The sequence below is a fragment of the Anguilla anguilla genome, chromosome 10, assembly GCF_013347855.1.
Source record: "Anguilla anguilla isolate fAngAng1 chromosome 10, fAngAng1.pri, whole genome shotgun sequence".
NCBI classification, from domain to species: Eukaryota; Metazoa; Chordata; class Actinopteri; order Anguilliformes; family Anguillidae; genus Anguilla; species Anguilla anguilla.
In genome coordinates, this window is record NC_049210.1 from 47,253,504 (window position 1) to 47,273,091 (window position 19,588).

Here is a 19,588-nt window from a genome sequence, read left to right on the forward strand (position 1 = left end):
TTGAAGCGATCTTACTTCCTTTTTGAAAAACCGTATTATGACTACAAAAATATATACAGTATACAAAAATCATTTTGTGCTTAAGCCATGTAGTAATGTACAGAAGGTCTGTTAACCATGCCTTTGCATGTTCTGTGTATGCAGGATGCATAATTCATATCTCATGCATTTTTATGCCGGCGTCTGAATGCACTCTCGCTGAGTTCAGGTTCTCACTCCATTTTCTTTCATCAGTGACAGGAAAATTGCAGTCGGCTCTTGCAGTGGGTTTGTGTGAAATGGCTGGAAACGGTTTCTCAAGAACAAAGTGACGATCAAATGCCATTAACACCAAAGACTCCATTATGTTCATATGCAAATACAGTTTAATGGCTGTTCTATATATAGAACTTCAGTAGAATACTGTCTTACACAATACTTAATAGAAGACAATTACACAAAACCAGTGAAAGCATAATTTAAATACTGAATCAAACGATTTACACAAATATCTGATTTCCTTGAATATTCAGGTATTTAAGAAATGCTTCTTCTGTTGCACACACACACACACAGGCATCAGCTGGGGAGCTGTGGTATAACAGGCCACCACTGGTCCTCACAACTTTCATACTGCAAAGATAATCTGTGGCACTCTTTGTGTGATTGATGCACTGCAGGATATAGAGAGGCTGCCGGTGTATATGGCCAGGGTTATGTGAGGATGATTTTTTTATAGGATCGCACACATGGAAGATTTGTCAGAAGTGGGTCCGCTGCACTGGGTTCCAGCGGCATCGCCATCTTGGCTCTCCTGTTGTCGCTGTGCATCAGTTTCTCCATTTAGGGCTGTAACAGGTGCAGTAAAGAGACGCTAATATGCAATACAGTAGAGTTGTATGTCGGGTTTTCGACATACTTGTTCCTGGTTATGGTTATACACTTTGTTGTACGTCGCCCTGGATAAGAGGGTCTGCCAAATGCCTGTAATGTAATGTAATGTAATCCTGTTCCAGGCATTGGTTTATATTTTAATGCAGCAATGTTCAATAAAGCACAACTGGTAAAATATTATGGGGGGGAGGGGGTCACAGGTCATTGATCATGCAGTAGTTGTATTCTGTTTATTATTTTTGATAACACTACTAATGTTTTATTTGAGCAATACTGGCAGCATTAAGTATTATTAGAAATCCCGAAAAGCTATTTAAAGCCTGAACTCTGTTTGATTTGTGTAATTATGAAACTGAATTACTCATACCACATCCAGCTGACTATTTTCATGGTGGCCGGTCAGGTTTCGGTCCCTTACCTTTTGAGAAACCGGTCCTGTTCTTGCCCTTTGGTCTCTGGTCGCTCGTGTGATCACAGGTGACCTTTTGTGGTATTAGAAATACATCACAGTTGTGTATTAAACATAAAAACAATGGCATGTGGTTTTACTGAGCACTACCAACTATCAAGAGGCAAAGCCAAGCCCCATAATCAAAGTGCACTTTCTCTGCAGAATTGAGCTTGCATTTATTTGCCATCTGCATATTAATATTGATTATACATCCTCTGAGATGTTGTCCTGCTGGAAATAACAATTAGAGGTTTTGCGAGACCAGGAACATAACGGAATATCAGACGTAGTAAATATAGAAAAAGACATTCCTCATCTCGCTCATTCCTGCTCGCGTCCCTGGAGATGGCGAGGGAACCTTTCGCAGTGTCTCAGGATTAGCGGTTAGCTTCCTGCTGTTTTGACTTCCTCTCTGAGACCGGAATGCTGCAGCGGCGCTGGTTTCACTTACCGCTGAAGTGTCAGTGTTGCCTCTTCTCCTCGCCTCCGGGTGCGTTTCTAAGTATCTGCAACATGTGCAATTTGCAGTTGTCATTTCATAAAATGTTGTACACAACTCAATATAAGGGTGCCTGGTGCTGTTACTGTGCATAAGCCTGAAGAGGAGGGAGGCGATCACCTTGATTGATACTTACGAGTGATCACCTTTCTGTCCTTAGGGACAGAGGGAAAATTTACTTTTGTAAAAGTAGAAACAGAAATTAAAGGAAACTATTCATACAACAAAAATGTTTTTTGAAAAAACACAAGAAAACATCATTTTGTAGACATGGGATTAAAATATTTACTATTGTCTGAGGTTAATACAATGTTGAGTTTGAACTATTTCTGTGTGTTATCATTATGTCAGAAGAGGTGGTATTTTTAGAAGACCTGCTAATTTTGCATCCGGCACTTAAGGTGAAATCCAGCACATCTCTGTCTCCTCTACATCTGAATTTGGTGTGATGAAGGTGTTAGACTAGTGAACTGTGACATGAGGTAAAGCCACCTTTGAGTGAACAAGCTTGTGCTCCAATTTCCACTGGCTGCAGTGTTTGCAGATAGTTATGTATTATATTGCATCATTTATTACTTTTTAACAATTAACAGGTTTTCACCACACAGAGTTTTAAGAAAGAACAGATTCAATAATGAAGATGCTTTAGTCTGTATGCACCTGTGTTGTTTTATCCCCCCCCCCCGCACTCATACGCAGATAAAATACTAACCTGTCACTCATAAACAGAAATGTATTGTTTTCACACTATGAATACAGCTTAATAAAAGGGCGATGTAATTTGTACTCATTGGTGCCACTTCAGTGATAAATTGAGAGTGTTCAGTTAAAGGGGAACTTCACTATATGATGAATTGATTTGTCCATAAAAATATGGTTTAAAAACTTACAGCATTTAATTAAAATGTTCCAATATTCTGACTATTTGTCTCCATCCTGGAGCTGCCTGCCCGCGTGGCATGTTTCGCAACCCTGGGGTAGCCACACCCAAAGTGCCCTTTTGCAGATAACATATGAAAGATTCTTTCCTGACACAAGCGATTATTCCAAGGGCATTGCAGAACATACCAAATTATGAGTTCCACTTTAAGGCTGAGGCCATTCCCATTCACATACACACACACAACATGCATGCGTGCATGCACACACACATAATAGTAAAATACATAGTATAATATTATCAGTATATTGGGTATGCAGTACTTTTTTTTTGGCCAAGATGTATTTTCAGATTAAATTTAACTTCACATGAATGCCAAAAGTGGCCTTCAAAATATATGTCACTGTGAATCAACTGCCTAAACCACAGGTTTTGGTTTCATTTCTTTCTGCATTTAGATATGTCCTCAAACCACTGTAACCCTGACTCACCTCACCAGATAGGAGTCGCAGTTCCTGGGGGGCAGATTGGGGTCCTGCTTCCATCCCTCGGGGCTCCACGTTATGGAGGCGTCCACCCCCACCCCCACTCGCCCTGCCGCTCCCGACGAGATCGGCATCTCAAATCTACATGTTAGCGCCGGGCAAGACGGCAAAAACAACACAAACAGCGCAGAACCCTGCTCTGGAGGTGATCGTATCTACCTGTGGAGTCCCACTGAACCAGGAGAGAAGCCGGAGATTTGCGTAGTTTGCATTCAGACTCCAGTTGTTGTAATTACGGGGTCCTGTAGTCCTCCTCTACGGTCCTGCCCCGGCACTTCTCGCCACAGTGGGGAAAGGTTTGTTGTTGTTTCCCTGGCAACAGAGGCATGCGTGACTCACTCACATTTTATTGTGCATTATTGAACAGTGGTGAAAACACTCCCTCTTAAAAGAACCAGCAACCATCATTTAACATTTCAACCAATTACTTGCGCTGGCAGATGTTTTTTTTTTTTTCATTTTAAATCATATCTCAAATATAAGGATTCAATCAAAGTATTTTTATGTGCACATTAACACTTTTTGTTATGGTCTTCAAACAGAACTCTGTTTAAGCTTTATTTTGCAGTACAATTATATATCTGTTCATATGGAACATCTGGGTGTTCTTTCCAGTGTACAAATTCAAGCATAATTGTGTGTAGTATGTTTATAATGGTGTGTGTGCTGGGGGGTGGGGGGGGGGCAATCAAATTTATGGAAGCTAGGCCTCCTACTATGTTGTGTTTTGCCTTGCACCCACTGCAAAATACTTGTAAATGATGTAAAAGGAGGCATATTCACAAACTACGGAAGTTCAAAATGTCATTGTCTAAGTAATGGTCTCTGAATCATTTTGCGCTAAAATTAATCAGTCACCTGCCCGCTTGAAACTTACCTGTCCATTTATTCTGCTGAGTGGGACCTACATCTGGCAGGAAATTCAGCATCATGATGAAATCACAGTAAATGTTAATGCCACAGCATCCTGAACCTGAGAGAGAACATTGCCCTTTGGTTGGTCATAAATTATATCCACAAAGCGGATAATATTCTGTAACAGGAAAGCTCAGACCCTGGTAAGAAAGTGGACTACGCTTAGCATTAGACAGAGACGCCTTTCAAATGTAATATTTCTCTGGTTGATGAAAGCTGGCGATCACGTCTTTGACCTCCCTTTATTTTCTAGATTTTTCAAGGACATTTTAGGACCGTTTTTCATTACTCCAAGCAGAACCGAATAGCAAAGTAAATGCCTGTAATGGCTGCTTGTTACAGACAGCATGTTAATGTGTAGAGACATAACAAATGAGAGGTACGGATCACCAGTCTGAGCTCTGATAACAGAAAGCCAGGACTGAACGATTCCATCTTCTGGAGCGTTTATTAAGGTCGTAAGGTTTGATCCTGAAAATGTGCTGAAGGTGGAGCTGAATCTTAAATGTCTTTTTCCAAACCGATCCATCACGTAAGTCCTTATTTACTTAGACGTGCTGTGTGTCTGTGTTTGTGTGGATGCAGTTTTATTCTCAAATGGCAGCGTTTTTCCTCCTTTTTTTCCTCCAAGTATATTAATCCCTCTCAGCGATCCATCACGAACTCTGCTGCGACTCTTGGCATGACAAGAGCATCATTAATACAGGTTTCCAGAATCTCATTAGGCAGGAATATTGCCAGAGTCACGCAGATTGATATTTGTAAGTCAGCATGTAGGGAAAGATAAAAAGGGAACAACATTTTATTTTACTCACCATCCTGTTTCTATATTCTGCACAGTCAGATCCCTCAGAAATATGGCACCTGCAGCCATCATATTGAGAAGATGGATGATTGTAGTAGAAACCTCAACTGCATTAAGCTGCTTTTACTAAAATTCTGCTGTGTAAGTTTCTACAGCAGACTCCTTCCCGTTATTTCTGCTGCAGGCACGGGTTCAATGTTGTCCCTACAAAACATAAGCCTCTTAAACCAGCGCTGCATGCTTATTTTATTTTATTTTTTTTACCAAGGTTGCAGTTTCTTTTTTATTATACTTATCTAAGAGTCCAGAAAACAGACGGTGACAAGGCCTTCACCAGTAGAAAAAAACATGTTAATTTGCCTTTCATTAGTTTGCCTAAGATTCCCTTTGTTTCCTACAGAATTCATTATAAGCCCAGCCCATCAGTTATTGGTCATTTACGGACAATATTGACCTCTCCAAACTATCCGATGAACAGAAAAACACACTACATTACATTCTACATTCTATTAGCACTTGGGCAATTATTAGCCCTGTTGTTGACCACTGAAATTAAAGACATCCTCATCTATTCAAACACATTGAAATGCTGCACTCATTGTGATTCTGATTAAAGCCAATGAGGATCCAACCCTCTGCTACAATTACCACCCCATAGGTTTGATCAACTGTGACATAACATCACCAGTAATGCACCAGCCAACAGAACGGAACTGGTAATCACACATCTAATTCACCCAGGCAGAACAAGCATCATCAAAGGCAGACACTCCACACAAATAACCTGCATTTAAACAATCAGTCTAATAAGCCCCCCCCCCCCCAAAAAAATAAATAAATAAATAAATAAATAAATAAAAAATTACAATCTGAATAAGTCATTGCATCACAACACCAAAAGCATTTTGACAGTGTCAACTGGAACTTTTTATTCACTATGTTGAAGTTTAGCTTCAGATATTGGTTTTCATTTATTCAATGGACTGAAATCCTGTTTGACTCACAGCATCCCCCAGCCGCTGATGGTCTCTCGTCATAATGCTTCACACTGCAGCGAGCCACAAATCACAGATCTTCACTCTCTCCAGCCTCATCCGCCATATTTTTAGAAACCCTTGCTGCATCAGCCAAAACAAAAACAGTACCGGAATGCAAATTTTAGATGCTTCCCATAAAATAACTTTATATGCAGACGGCTTTCTTTTATATTTGAAAAATCCAATAATCTACTTGCCAGGTGCAAACTGAAGAGAAGCCTTTTCAGTCTGCAGATGAAAATGAGCAATAATTCTACACCTTGGTGGTGACAGAAATTATTCAAAGCCACTATTATTTAAGTGTTAAAGTGAAATAGTGAAGAATAATTTAAGTCATTTCCGTGCAATCGACATTATTAATTTGAACCTGGCTACCTTTATAGGTATTACCTTGGTCCCCCTAGCAATCCGACTAAAGCCATTGGGAAAGAACGAGTATGCGCTAGTCCTAATGTATGTGGGTCCCTCGCAATGAACTCAATGGTTCCTCGCCCAAGTTTTGAACCATTGGAGAATCTGAACCGGAAATAGGAACTGTCCATTTCCCGGAAGTCCAGGAGACCTGTTTTTGTTACTAGAGGGACTTATGTTGTGAAAATGGCGGCGTCTCGTCGCTCTTCGCAGCAGCAGCAAAGCCTGCCATCCCCTCCTCGGAACACTTCTCTCTCTTCGACTCCTCCCGGTTCTCCGTCAGCGCCAGTGGGCGCAGCGAGTTTGGCTCCGGTGGGCGCCGAACAGGATAAGAACGGGGATTCGGACATAACATTGGCCTCCCCCGATCACCCCGCTCCGGCCCTGAGTAGCAGCAGCAGCACCAGCTCAAGTACAACAACCACCGGCGGGGGCGGCAGCGGAGGCTCGAGTCCCGATTCAGGCAACACTAGTCCGGGGGGCGGCGGCTGCGGAACCAGTGGGGCTTTTCGGGAGCTGTTTGAGGCCTGTCGCAATGGAGACGTATCGCGGGTGAAAAGACTTGTGGACTCGGTGAATGTAAACGCAAAGGACATGGCTGGGCGCAAATCTACTCCGCTACACTTCGCTGCAGGTCAGTTCGTCGTTGTTTTCGTTTTGAATCGCCTTTATCTTGCTAGCTAGCTGACGGTGTAGACTGTTTATGTATCGCGAGCAACGTTAGCAAGCTAACAACAGCTAGCTTTCTCGACACGAGAGGTTGTTTTAAGGCCAGATCGCACCGGCTAAGCTAAGTAGCTAGCAAACTGACGTAAATACACACAGTGCTGACATTAGCTGATCTAATTTAACTAGCTAACAGTTAGAAATAATTTGTCGTAATTACAAATTGATACGATGGTACGATGGATCAGTGCAAGTAGAAGCCATAACTAGTCAAACGAGTTCAACTAACGTCAGTTAACTGTTGGTCATCATAGTTCTGCCTTGTACGGGTATCAATAGTATAACAGGATTAACGAAAATGGTTTAACTTTTTAGTTGACGTTTAGGCTAGTTCTCGTAATTCATTTAATTTGGCTAACTATCTTATTTAGTTTTGACTCGGGAAGCGTAATTGAAACACATTTACTGTCATTTCCGGATGGTTGTGAGTTCTCAGTTTTTGCCCACCCAGTTTTTAGACTGGACATTAGGATGCAGAATTAGAATAGCTCATGCAATGAGCTGTATAAATATTTATGTAGATATTGTGTTTACACCTGACATTTGAGAAAGAAAATAGTCATATCTGTATTATGAACAGTTAGGCCTAACTTGGATGAACATCTAATTTCACCGATCACTGACTGAAATGTCAATTAATTTTACGATTCACTGATGTTGGAGGAAGTACTGGAATGTATCAGAATCTCAGGGCTTGTTCATAAACCAGTTTTTAAAATTGCCATAGCAAATGCGTTTTACTTGATTGATTGATCAGATGAAAATTGAACCCTGGGAGAATTTTCAATGCTTAAATTTTCAATTCCGTATTCCACCATGTTGAATACAACCGTTTAGAAACAACTCGAGGCTTTGGTAAATCATTTTCTCAGATGGGTTACTGAAAAATTTCACTCACTTCTAACTTTACTCTTTATTTTTGGAAGGACAGATATATCCATTGTTTACTCGAAGGGAAAGGATGTTGCTGTGGGATATTATAAGAGATTATTCAACCTCTTTTAGTCTCTCATTGACAAAAAACAAAGGCGTTTCAAAACGCATTTAAACATTAACATATGAAATTACTAGTTTTCTTTCTTTAATTGTGCCTGGTAGACAATGGCAGGCATTGTGCGGTCTTTTTATGCATCTCTTTAAGAGATAATTATTGTTCTAGGCTTTTGCCAGTCTAGAAATATTGGATTTAAAAGGTCTTAAAAAGTACAACATACTGACGTGCAGCATCACTAAAGGGCAGAGTCATTATTTAACATTCAAAAGACTAGAGCCTCAGTTATGGCCAGTTTTACTGTGGGATGGTAAGCTATACCAGGGGCTCAGGTCTTCAGTCTTACTGCACAATGACAGTTTCCAGTCAAAGGAATGCAGAAAGGGTTTCCCTTAAGATAAAAAAGAGTGTCTGGCTTGAAGAGGAATATGCAGTTGCATTTCCTTAAGTGTAGATTTACAGACGCTCAAACTCTGACGGAGGATATGGTAAACTCGGCTGGCTTTTGTGCCATAGGCTTGCTGTAATCTGATTGCCGCTTAATTTGGTTGGCTGGGGTGGTTGTGGAGATGTTGGTTGTAGGTTTTAACCAGTGCAACATTTTGGGGAAACTAGGGCGACAATCTTTTTTTTAATTGACCTGTCTTTCTACAGGAAGCGTGAAGTTTATGAGCAGGTGCTCATGCCAGGCACTGAAGTGCTGCAGACAGGAAGGGGCTCAGCTGCAGTGCTGTTGCAGTATCGCATTTCGGTTCCCAGTTTTGATTGAAGTTTCGGTGAAAGTTTTATTGGTGCATAAAGCATCATTATAAGAGGGGAATCAGCGCCACTTCTCATTGAGTCTTTAACAGACGACTGGTTGAGATTGAGAAGTGACTGAGATTGAGGTGTGAATAATCCACTCAAGCTCAGGAACTCAGGAACTCACAGCTCATGAACTCTGAGTGATCGTGTATAGGAAGAAAATGAAGATATAGGTTTTTTTTTTGCACTGAAATGAGTTGAGCAGCAGTAGAAGCCAGAAGGCAGCCTGCGTTTCTGAACGCACAGTCATATGGCTGCTTTCCATCGAACAGGCTCTCAGTCTGCAGGACTCCACGGAGGATATGTGGGTCTTAGTGCTGTGGTCCCCAGAGGGCTGGCCTGAGGAGTCAGGAATTTGCTATCTGGTGGGAAAATGCCGTTTTTTCCTCGTTCTTCATTCTTCTCCCACCAGCAGGAAAAATATCTTTTATTTATTTATTTATTTTTTTTGCAGTTGTGCTTTTTGTAAAAGTATGGCAGAGTAAAGCATTACACAAAAAAAGAGGGCTTAAAATGTTTTTATTTTATTTTAGTATTGTCCAATGGTACGGATATGTTATCAGCTAACTAGAAAAAGATTGCAAATGCAAATAGACGTAATTTAGCATGAATCATTTTTCTATTGTGCTTTTATTTGAGATATGCTAATGAATGTGTTCCTGCTGGTGTGTGAATAAAACAGTTAGAACTTCCTGGTGTATAAGTAAACATTAGATTTTCATTAGAAAAAAGATGGGTTTGTCTCACGAGAATAAAAGCTTGTTGTATCAAGTGATCCTTTTAAGTGTTTGTCATAAGCACCTTTAGGGTGTCGGCCTGTTTTACTTCATTTGAATAAATCTGCATGCAAAAACGCTTCGCTTCTTGCGGCAGTATTGTCTGAAAACAGGGAGTTGAAAATTTGAAATGTAGAAGAAGCTGCTTGTGAGGTTGCATGTTCTACTGCCTATGACATCAAGGGCCTAAATAATTTATGCTAATGATAAGGCACAGGGAGAGAATAGCTAGCTGGCTATTTTGATCAGTCTCAAATCAGTACCTCTCTATTACATGTTGCCATAATGCGAACTTACTCACCAGTTGGTGGTCGTGAAAGTTGGGAAGGTTGTTTCTTTTTGGGTTTACTTGAGGACAGAATGGGCCTTTGTATTTCTTTAGAAAAATCTTTTGTGAAAAAACTTCTTGTGACCTGTCCTTGGTTCAGAACACGGCCATGGCCTCTGTCTTGCGTAGTATCAGACGCTTCAAACTCAAAAAACCCTTTAATGTGTGCGATCACAGATGTGTGATTAGAATGTTCTTAACTGAACATTCTAATGCTGATGTCACAATCACAGAGGGTTAACTGAAAGCAGTGGAAGTTCTAGAACACTGACTGAAAGAGCATTCCATAAACCCTCCACTCTTCTGAGTGTTAATTGGCTCTGAGCCTCTGAGCCGCGGCTGTGGAGATGCTGTGAGCGACGCCACAAAGGAGGCGTTCAGAGGCGGCATCAGTATTCCTCTCAGCGCCGCGCTCCAGCGAGTCGGGAGGCTGACAGCGCCAGGCCTGATGGATTCCTGCCTCATTGCTCAGTCCAGGCCCGTCTGACTCGGGCGCCTCTGTCAAACACCGCCTGTCAGCTCCCACAGTCCTCCTGTCTAAAGAGGTCTGGAGAGAGCCAGGTGCGTGCGGGAGAAGTGCGCTGGATACAGTCATTGTGTGCTGCTGCTGGTCGCTTTCATTTGCACTTCTAATTTCTTTTCCTGACAACTCCTATTTTTCCCCCTGATTGTATGAAAACCAGCCCCTTTGACATTAGTGTACCGTTGCACTCTTACCGTTCGACCCTCCTTCTAGATCAAGATGGCATTCAAGTGCTGGAATAGTTTTCGGCCGCCTGATTTATTTTTTAAAAGGGCCACGGCCAGGTAGCCGTGAGGCTAAATGTGGAGCGGATGCTAGCGCAGGTCTGACTGTCTGTTAAAATCCTGACACGCTGCAGCCTGGCTGCTGCAGAACAGGCTGGGATCTGGACCCACACGCTGCAGCCTGGCTGCTGCAGAACAGGCTGGGGATCTGGACCCACACGCTGCAGCCTGGCTGCTGCAGAACAGGCTGGGGATCTGGACCCACACGCTGCAGCCTGGCTGCTGCAGAACAGGCTGGGGATCTGGACCCACACGCTGCAGCCTGGCTGCTGCAGAACAGGCTGGGGATCTGTACCCACAGGCTGCAGCCTGGCTGCTGCAGAACAGGCTGGGGATCTGGACCCACACGCTGCAGCCTGGCTGCTGCAGAACAGGCTGGGGATCTGGACCCACACGCTGCAGCCTGGCTGCTGCAGAACAGGCTGGGGATCTGGACCCACACGCTGTGATAAATGGAGGAAGAGTTCTGTAATCACCCGTAAGGGTTCAGCGGGGATTTCCAGCCAATTACAGCCCAGAACACACGGCCTGTGCTTCTGCCCTTTAAGGCGATGAAGCCCTGAGCTGCGGGGCTCTCAAATCCACACTCCATTTCTGCAAAGCTCCAGAGATTTGTGTCCATTTACTCTCCTTAGCGTGAGTGTCATGGTGGGTCTGTGCTGATGCATTAAGTGAACCCTCTCTTTCTCACTGCAGCTCAATGCGCTGCACGTCCTCGTCTCCTGCTGCTGCCTGGCTCGTGTTTTCGACTGGGTTCTTCTGTCATTCTTGTTGGAACAGTGAACTGTGAGGGGGGCCAGTGGGCCCCGGACATCATTGCTAAGGAGGGTTCACTGCTTAGTTGACCTTCCTTGTAAATAAAACTTGTAAAAGTAAAATAAAGCCTCTGCATAATGGATGTTGCGGCTAGTAAATGTTAGGCTATTCACAGTGAATTTGCTCTCTGTGTGCTGCAGTAACAGAAGTAATGGGAGTGAAACCATTGACTGTGATTTAAATGGTGTGGCACACATTTATTCAAGCACAGTTTTATTTTATGAAGCTGGGAGAAAAAAAGAAACGTTAAGAGGTGCCGGTTTGAATTACACTGAAGTTGGTAATACATTCACTCTCTTTGATCCACACGCAAATCATGTCAGCACTGATACAGAAGCCACGAAGCCCAATATATCCTTTGCGTTTGTGCCAAGCTTGTGGATCATATCGCGGAGATGATGGTGGCCTTGTGCCAGTGGAGTGAGGGGGGGGGGCAGGTACACGGCACCTGGATGCTGGTGGGCTGTGGTGACTCAGAGCTGACTCACAGATTGATGGTGTAAAATTAAGACAAAGATGGAGCTGTCTATCAGGAATAAATAAATTAAAATATATAGGCTGTATATATATCAAGGTGCATGAGGCTGGAGGTCCTTGTGCGTGGTATGGAATATTTTTACACATGCCACTAAATTATTAGTAGCTAGTGCTAATTAAGTTGTTTATGTAACAGCTGGCTGTAATTGTTTTTTGTGAACATTTGAGGACAACAGTCTGTAACTAGACCAAAAAACAAAACAAAAATTAAAAATATATCAAAGTACAGCTGCAATGCTAATTTTTGGCAGATCTTTGTGATTTGCTTGTTTTGAAGAATATCCTGTTTGTTCCTTTAAGTGGTTTGAATAACTAGGCTATGTTCCAGTTTAATTAAAATGTGTTCATTCTTAATTCAAGTCTATTTTAGAGATTAATTTTATATTAAACTGATGTTGCAGTGTGCTTTCAAAATTGGGAGTATGGTGCGGTAGCATTTCAATATGTTACCCTGAAAATTTAGATGAACGGTGAATGGATCACGCACTTTTCTGTCAGAAATCGTACGTTCACCCTTATCTGATGAAATGCTTTCAGTACTAATAATTGAATTGTGAAACCACTGGTGTGTCGGCGAGTTCCTCGTGGTCTGAGCTGGGTTTGTGTGTCCTGGGCAGGGTTCGGCAGGAAGGACGTGGTGGAGCACCTGCTGGAGACGGGCGCTAACGTGCACGCGCGGGACGACGGCGGGCTCATCCCGCTGCACAACGCCTGCTCCTTCGGCCACGCCGAGGTGGTCAGCCTGCTGCTCTGCCAGGGCGCCGACCCCAACGCCCGCGACAACTGGAACTACACGCCCCTGCACGAGGCCGCCATCAAGGGCAAGATCGACGTCTGCATCGGTAAGGCTCCTACTCTCCAGTCCTAATGTCCTCCTGCTCTCCAGTCCTAATGTCCTCCTGCTCTCCAGTCCTAATGTCCTCCTACTCTCCAGTCCTAATGTCCTCCTGCTCTCCAGTCCTAATGTCCTCCTGCTCTCCAGTCCTAATGTCCTCCTGCTCTCCAGTCCTAATGTCCTCCTACTCTCCAGTCCTAATGTCCTCCTGCTCTCCAGTCCTAATGTCCTCCTGCTCTCCAGTCCTAATGTCCTCCTACTCTCCAGTCCTAATGTCCTCCTACTCTCCAGTCCTAATGTCCTCCTGCTCTCCAGTCCTAATGTCCTCCTGCTCTCCAGTCCTAATGTCCTCCTGCTCTCCAGTCCTAATGTCCTCCTACTCTCCAGTCCTAATGTTCTCCTGCTCTCCAGTCCTAATGTCCTGCTCTCCAGTCCTAATGTCCTACTCTCCAGTCCTAATGTCCTCCTACTGTCCAGTCCTAATGTCCTCCTAATGTCCTCTTACTCTCCAGTCCTAATGTCCTCCTGCTCTCCAGTCCTAATGTCCTCCTACTCTCCAGTCCTAATGTCCTCCTACTCTCCAGTCCTAATGTTCTCCTACTCTCCAGTCCTAATGTCCTCTTACTCTCCAGTCCTAATGTCCTCCTGCTCTCCAGTCCTAATGTCCTCCTGCTCTCCAGTCCTAATGTCCTCCTACTCTCCAGTCCTAATGTTCTCCTACTCTCCAGTCCTAATGTCCTCCTACTCTCCAGTCCTAATGTCCTCCTGCTCTCCAGTCCTAATGTCCTCCTACTCTCCAGTCCTAATGTTCTCCTACTCTCCAGTCCTAATGTCCTCTTACTCTCCAGTCCTAATGTCCTCCTACTCTCCAGTCCTAATGTCCTCCTGCTCTCCAGTCCTAATGTCCTCCTACTCTCCAGTCCTAATGTCCTCCTAATCTCCAGTCCAAATGTACTCTTGATAGTCCTGGAGGCCTATCTGTTGAGCCTCCCTGCCTCCCTGCCAGGCTGTATTCCCACGGGTCGGTAATGATGATGATGTGCAGCCCTCAGAATGCTCCAGTTTTACTCCCCCAGAGGCCCGGGCCTCTCCCCAGGCCTGCAGAGGCCTGCAGCGTACGGCCGCTGTGTGAGTCTCTGCAGTACTTCAGAAAAATCGGCTGAAATGGCCAGAAGGGCTCTGTGGACATGAGTGTTACTGCATGCTGTGTGTCTTATCGGTGGCAGTCGATTTGGGAAGTTATTATTATTTCTTTTTTTTACATTAAAGGTAGTGTGGTGTTTGTTGTCTGTAGATTTGTTGTTGAGTGGTATTCATATGGACCAATGGGTGATGCATCTCAGTACTGTAAGTGTTCCCACTGTAGCTGTTCCCTTTAATGACCCTAAAATAGGCGATTTGTTTTACACTCGCACAGTGACAGTAAAGCAGTGGGTACAGTCATAACCCCCCCCCCCTCTCCCCCCAGAGACAGACCCCCCTCCTTCAGGGTCTTCCAGCATGGCTGTAGCTTAAGATCCGTAGGGGCCTGAATATGATGATGTCCGGCATCCCATAATCTTATAAATAACATCAGGGGCTCCGCCTGAGAATTCAGAACAGAAACCCTGCGCAACAGTTTCCTCTTCAAAGCTTTATTTGACTTTCACAGACAGTAGAGAAATCGCTTATTACCTTCTGCTGCTCCAGAGTGTATTATCATTCTAATTTACCCAAACAAATGGCTTTTTTTTCTCCTGCGGTTGGAAAACTAATTTCTGCTGTCAGCGGCTGTGGAGTGCAATCTGTGGATCCACCCGAGCCTGTGCAGGATGGAGCGGGGAGGGGAGCCTGTGCAGCATGGGGCGGGGAGGGGAGCCTGTGCAGGACGGGGCGGGGAGGGGAGCCTGTGCAGGATGGAGCGGGGAGGGGAGCCTGTGCAGCATGGGGCGGGGAGGGGAGCCTGTGCAGGATGGGGCGGGGAGGGGAGCCTGTGCAGGACGGGGCGGGGAGGGGAGCCTGTGCAGGACGGGGCGGGGAGGGGAGCCTGTGCAGGACGGGGCGGGGAGGGGAGCCTGTGCAGGATGGAGCGGGGAGGGGAGCCTGTGCAGGACGGGGCGGGGAGCAGAGAAGTGTGTGAATAGCTTTCAGTCACCTTTACCTTTCTGGGTCCAGGGAGCAGCTCCAGCTGTGAGGCCAGGGCCCTGGTCAGGGGCGGTGGCAGGAGTGGGCCTGACCTGGCCTGACCTGACCTGACGCGTGTGTGCTCAGAAGGGCAGTTTTCCCGAGCCGCGGGGGCGGGTGACGTGTCTGTCAGTACTCATCGCCGCTGAGACGCGGCTGAGCGTGTGACCGCGTGTGAGTCAGGGGAGCGTGGGAGGGCTGAACGGGCACCGAGCGGCCCCCACCGCCCGCCCAGCCAAATCACAACCGCCTCCTAACCCCAACCGGCCTGCCCCCCCCCCCACCGGCCTGTCTCCCCCCCCACCAGCCTGTTCCTCCCCACAGCCACCGCAGTGCTGCTAGGACCCAGCGTCCGCGGACTCCATCCCGCACTTTCTGGAGAAAGTCATTTTTCTGTCAGCTCGGATGCTGAGAGAAGCGGGGGGGAGAAATGCTCCCAAAGAAATAAAGATGAGCGCTGAGAATGTGGAGAGCTCGGTCCTGTTAGGAGCCCAGCAGCACATCAGAAGTGTTCCGGCGTGAGACTGTACACTCAGTATGAAGGCGGTGCAGTGGTTTGGGGGGTGAGCTGGGGACAGCTGCAGCTCCAGGAGGAGCAGATTGCTGCACACGTAAGTGCTGGATCAGAGACAGGCTGTGTGGCCACATGACCAAGTGCCATCTGACAGGAGCTGAAAGTTAGTCAGCCTGGGATTGGCCTGCTGGCTGCTCCTGCTGCTCCCGCTGGCCCTGCTGCAGTTCATCGTCTCCTGTTTGCGATCTCGCTGATCGCGTCCACGGAAGGAGGGAAAGGAGGTTCTTTCGGCTGCAGTATTGATTAATTATTCTCTTCCCCTGAAGAAACGGCATCGCGGGCAGCTGAACAGCTTGAGACGGCCGTGCACGTGTCCCCCCCCTCCTCTCCCCCCTCCCCCCCCCCACCCCCACCACGGTCACACCTCATGCCAGCCTCTCGGGGGCCGTGGGCCGATTCGGCTCCTGCCAGTGCCAGCCTGCTGTGTGCCCGCTCCCTGTGAGTCTTTGTGAAAGCGTGGCTGTGGATTACAGTCTTTGTGGACGGTGGGAGCTTGTGGCTGACGGGCAGGCTGGCTGAATCCTGGCCTGTGGCTCGTCTCTTTATAGATGTGCTGGCCGTGTGAGTCAGCCCTGCGTGAGTCTCATCCTCTGATGCTGGGCTGTTTATACAGCAGTCGTGAGAGAGGCTCTATTTTTGCTCCAGGTCAGGTTTACTGTGGCACAGATCTGGGTGTAATGACATTTTGGACTGAAAGGACAGTTTTAGCATTCTGCCGGTGGGGAAGGGATGAGCTCCTGTAGCTCGCTCGTGGGGCTCGCCCCTGTGGCTCGCTCGTGTGGCTCGCTCCTGGGGTTCGCCCGTGTGGCTCGCCCGTGGGGCTCGCTCCTGTGGCTCGCTCCTGGGGCTCGCCCGTGTGGCTCGCTCGTGGGGCTCGCTCCTGTGGCTCGCTCCTGGGGCTCGCCATTGGGGCTCGCCCGTGTGGCTCGCCCGTGGGGCTCGCTCCTGGGGTTCGCCCGTGTGGCTCGCCCGTGTGGCTCGTCCATGTGGCTCGCTCGTGGGGCTCGCTCCTGTGGCTCGCTCGTGGGGCTCGCTCGTGGGGCTTGCTCGTGGGGCTCGCTCCTGGGGTTCGCCCGTGTAGCTCGCTTGTGGGGCTGATGCGTACGAGCGTTTCACTGAGAGTGACAGATGGTGACAAACGGGGGCTTTTGTATTTTGAGCTCAGACTCTGAGCCTTTCTGACAGAAACACAGTTTTATTTCAATCAAAAACTCCTACGAGAAGGGGCAGTTTGCCCTGATTCTGACCAGAATGAAGTCTAGAAAGGGTCAGTTCCTTAATTAAACGTTCTTAATGGGTGATCAGCCTTATAAGAAATCAACAGACCAAAAAAAATAAAGAATAGAAGTAAAGCCTAGCTGAATTGTCCATTGTGAAATTAAGAATTCAGACCGTGTTACACTCAGAGTCGAGCCATGCTGGGGGTTTTGGGTGGTTATTCAGTTTGTGCACAAACCACAGGAGGAATGCATTCCTACACAGAAAAGCTCTTTCCTGTGTGAGCGTACACACAGAAAATCCAATACCGTACGGATGTCAATAATCAATATGCTACACGGCTGCCTTTTAAGGGGGTTATTATTCTGTGGTGTCTTTAGCCTCCGTCAGAAATAAAATGGCATGTGCCCCCCCCCCCCCTCCACGGGAGAGTACCGTGTGCAGGGGGGGCTGCTAATTAAATCCCCAGCTTGTTTCCCCCCCCCCACACATTTCATTTCTCCTGCGAGGTTTTTGTGTCGTTAAGTCGTGTATTAGCGTTCGTTATGTTTGTTTGTTTTTACAATCCGAGATTCTCCCCGCTGGGCGTCAGTCAGGCGTGTCGTGTGCTCTCCTGCAGTGTGAAGCTGTTTTTCATTTTTCCCTCTTTCTGAGGAAGAGCCTTGTTTTTGCTGCTGCTCTTTCTCCACCTCCATCTCCTGTTGTTTATCAGCTCAGCTCCCCCCCCCCCCCCCCCCCGGAGGAGAGGGGGTGCTTCTGCCAGTCCAGGCCCTTTCCAGCCCCTCTTCCACTCTCGGATTGGAGCGCTGGATTTTAAGCAGGGAGGGAGGGAGGGAGAGAGAGAGGTAGAGGGACTCAGAGAGGAAAATAGGGAAAGCGGGAGAGGGGGAGAGCAGGAGAGAGAGAGGGAGAGGGGAGAGAGTGAGAGAGTGAGTGAGTGAGGGAGGGAGGGGGGAGAGCGAGCGGGAGAGAGAGGGAGGGAGAGAAGAGGGAGGGAGAGAAACAGAGAGAGAGAGGCGCAGCGTGTTTGGTGTGTTTGCGCTGGAGCTCAGTCCGGGAACGCTGCGTGGCGTAGGAGCGCTGAGACTCGGGCTGAGGAGGGAAATTAAAACAGCCGGAATGCCGGAACGCCGTCTCCGAGAGCGAGGGAGGGGAAGCGGGAGCGGCCGAGCGAGAGGGAGCGGCGGAGACGGGAACGCAGAATGAGAGGATACTCAGCGCTCCACGGGCTCGTACCTGCAGTCCAGCGGCTCCGTGCTGCCTGGAGTCCGACTCCCGTAGTAACATAGGCCCCCCCCCCCCCCCCAGCTCGCCGCCTCTCTGCGGTGTGCACAGCCCCCCCGCCTCGCCACGCTGCCGTGCGATGCCCGTTTGTGCCCGCGCCATGCCCAGGAGAGCGCTGGCGGTGCCCGCGAGCGGGACGGGCAGCCTGTGCCTGCCCGAGTTAAAGGACTGCTTCTGTCTCCCCTGCGCAGTGCTGCTCCAGCACGGAGCCGACCCCACCATCCGCAACACCGACGGCAAGTCTGCCCTGGACCTGGCCGACCCGTCCGCCAAGGCCGTGCTCACCGGTGAGTACCCCCCCCACCCCCAACTTCAGCTCTCTGTGTCTGTACCTGTACCTCTCTCTCTCTCTCTCTCTGTACCTGTACCTCTCTCTCTCTCTGTCTGTACCTGTACCTCTCTCTCTCTCTGTACCTGTACCTCTCTCTCTCTCTCTCTGTACCTGTACCTCTCTCTCTCTCTCTCTGTACCTGTACCTCTCTCTCTCACTCTGTCTGTACCTTTCTCTCACTCTCTCTGTATCTGTACCTCTCTCTCTCTCTGTATCTGTACCTCTCCCTCACTCTCTCTGTATCTGTACCTCTCTCTCACTCTCTGTATCTCTCACACACACATTCCCTCTCTCACACACTCTCTCTCTCTTTCTGTAAATAGTTTATTCTGCCTTTTTGTTCTTTGTTGCTGATTTGAAAAGGTGGAATGATTTCTGTTTGTGTGTGTGTGCGCGTGTGTGTTTGACTTTTGTGTCTTACTGTATCATTCATGGGGGGGGGGGTCTGCTGTTGTGTTTACGTTTTTTTTTGTTTCTCATTGAAGCTGTAGTGGTTGTGTGCGCGTGTGCTGGGTTGTTTCCGTGGCGCGGGCAGAGGACCTGGCTGATGCAGCGCTGCCTCGCTAACTAAGCGCGCTGGGCTCCCGCTTCGCGCATGCGAACGCCGAGCTGCGCGTCAGGGCAGCGCCTCAGGCTCCAGTGCAGCTCTGCGTGGAGAGACGCGCTGAGCAGCGCTGAGCATCGCGGAGCCTGTGCTGGTTCTTTATGACATCACAATGGAGCGGAGCGCCAGTCTAATTATATTCACCCTTTAGAGTACGCTTTCTGGAATGTTTTTTCCCCAAAATTCTAAGTCAGTGTTCTAGAACTCCACTGCTTTCAGTCACCAGCAGTGATTGTGACATCAGCATTAGAATGTTCAGCTAAGAACATTCTAACCACATATTTCAGGTCTTACACCTTAAAGAGTTAAAGAACAGGTGCTTTTCATACCTATCTATTTTCCCCAGAGATCGGTGTACATCAGTGCATTTCTGGCATG

At 47.2% G+C, this 19,588-nt stretch overlaps 1 protein-coding gene across 3 annotated transcripts in view; it reads left to right on the plus strand.

Annotated features, from left to right (window-relative positions):
- The first annotated feature begins 6,574 nt into the window (after nucleotides 1–6,574).
- Nucleotides 6,575–19,588, plus strand: part of tnksb (tankyrase, TRF1-interacting ankyrin-related ADP-ribose polymerase b) — a 52,497-nt gene continuing 39,483 nt past the window's right edge. For all 3 annotated transcript variants that reach the window (XM_035379899.1, XM_035379900.1, XM_035379901.1), the window contains exons 1-3: nucleotides 6,575–7,050; nucleotides 12,819–13,043; nucleotides 18,467–18,562. In XM_035379899.1, coding sequence (XP_035235790.1) covers nucleotides 6,603–7,050; nucleotides 12,819–13,043; nucleotides 18,467–18,562 — 769 coding nt within the window. In that variant the 5' untranslated portion in view covers nucleotides 6,575–6,602. The remainder of the gene's footprint in view (nucleotides 7,051–12,818; nucleotides 13,044–18,466; nucleotides 18,563–19,588) is intronic.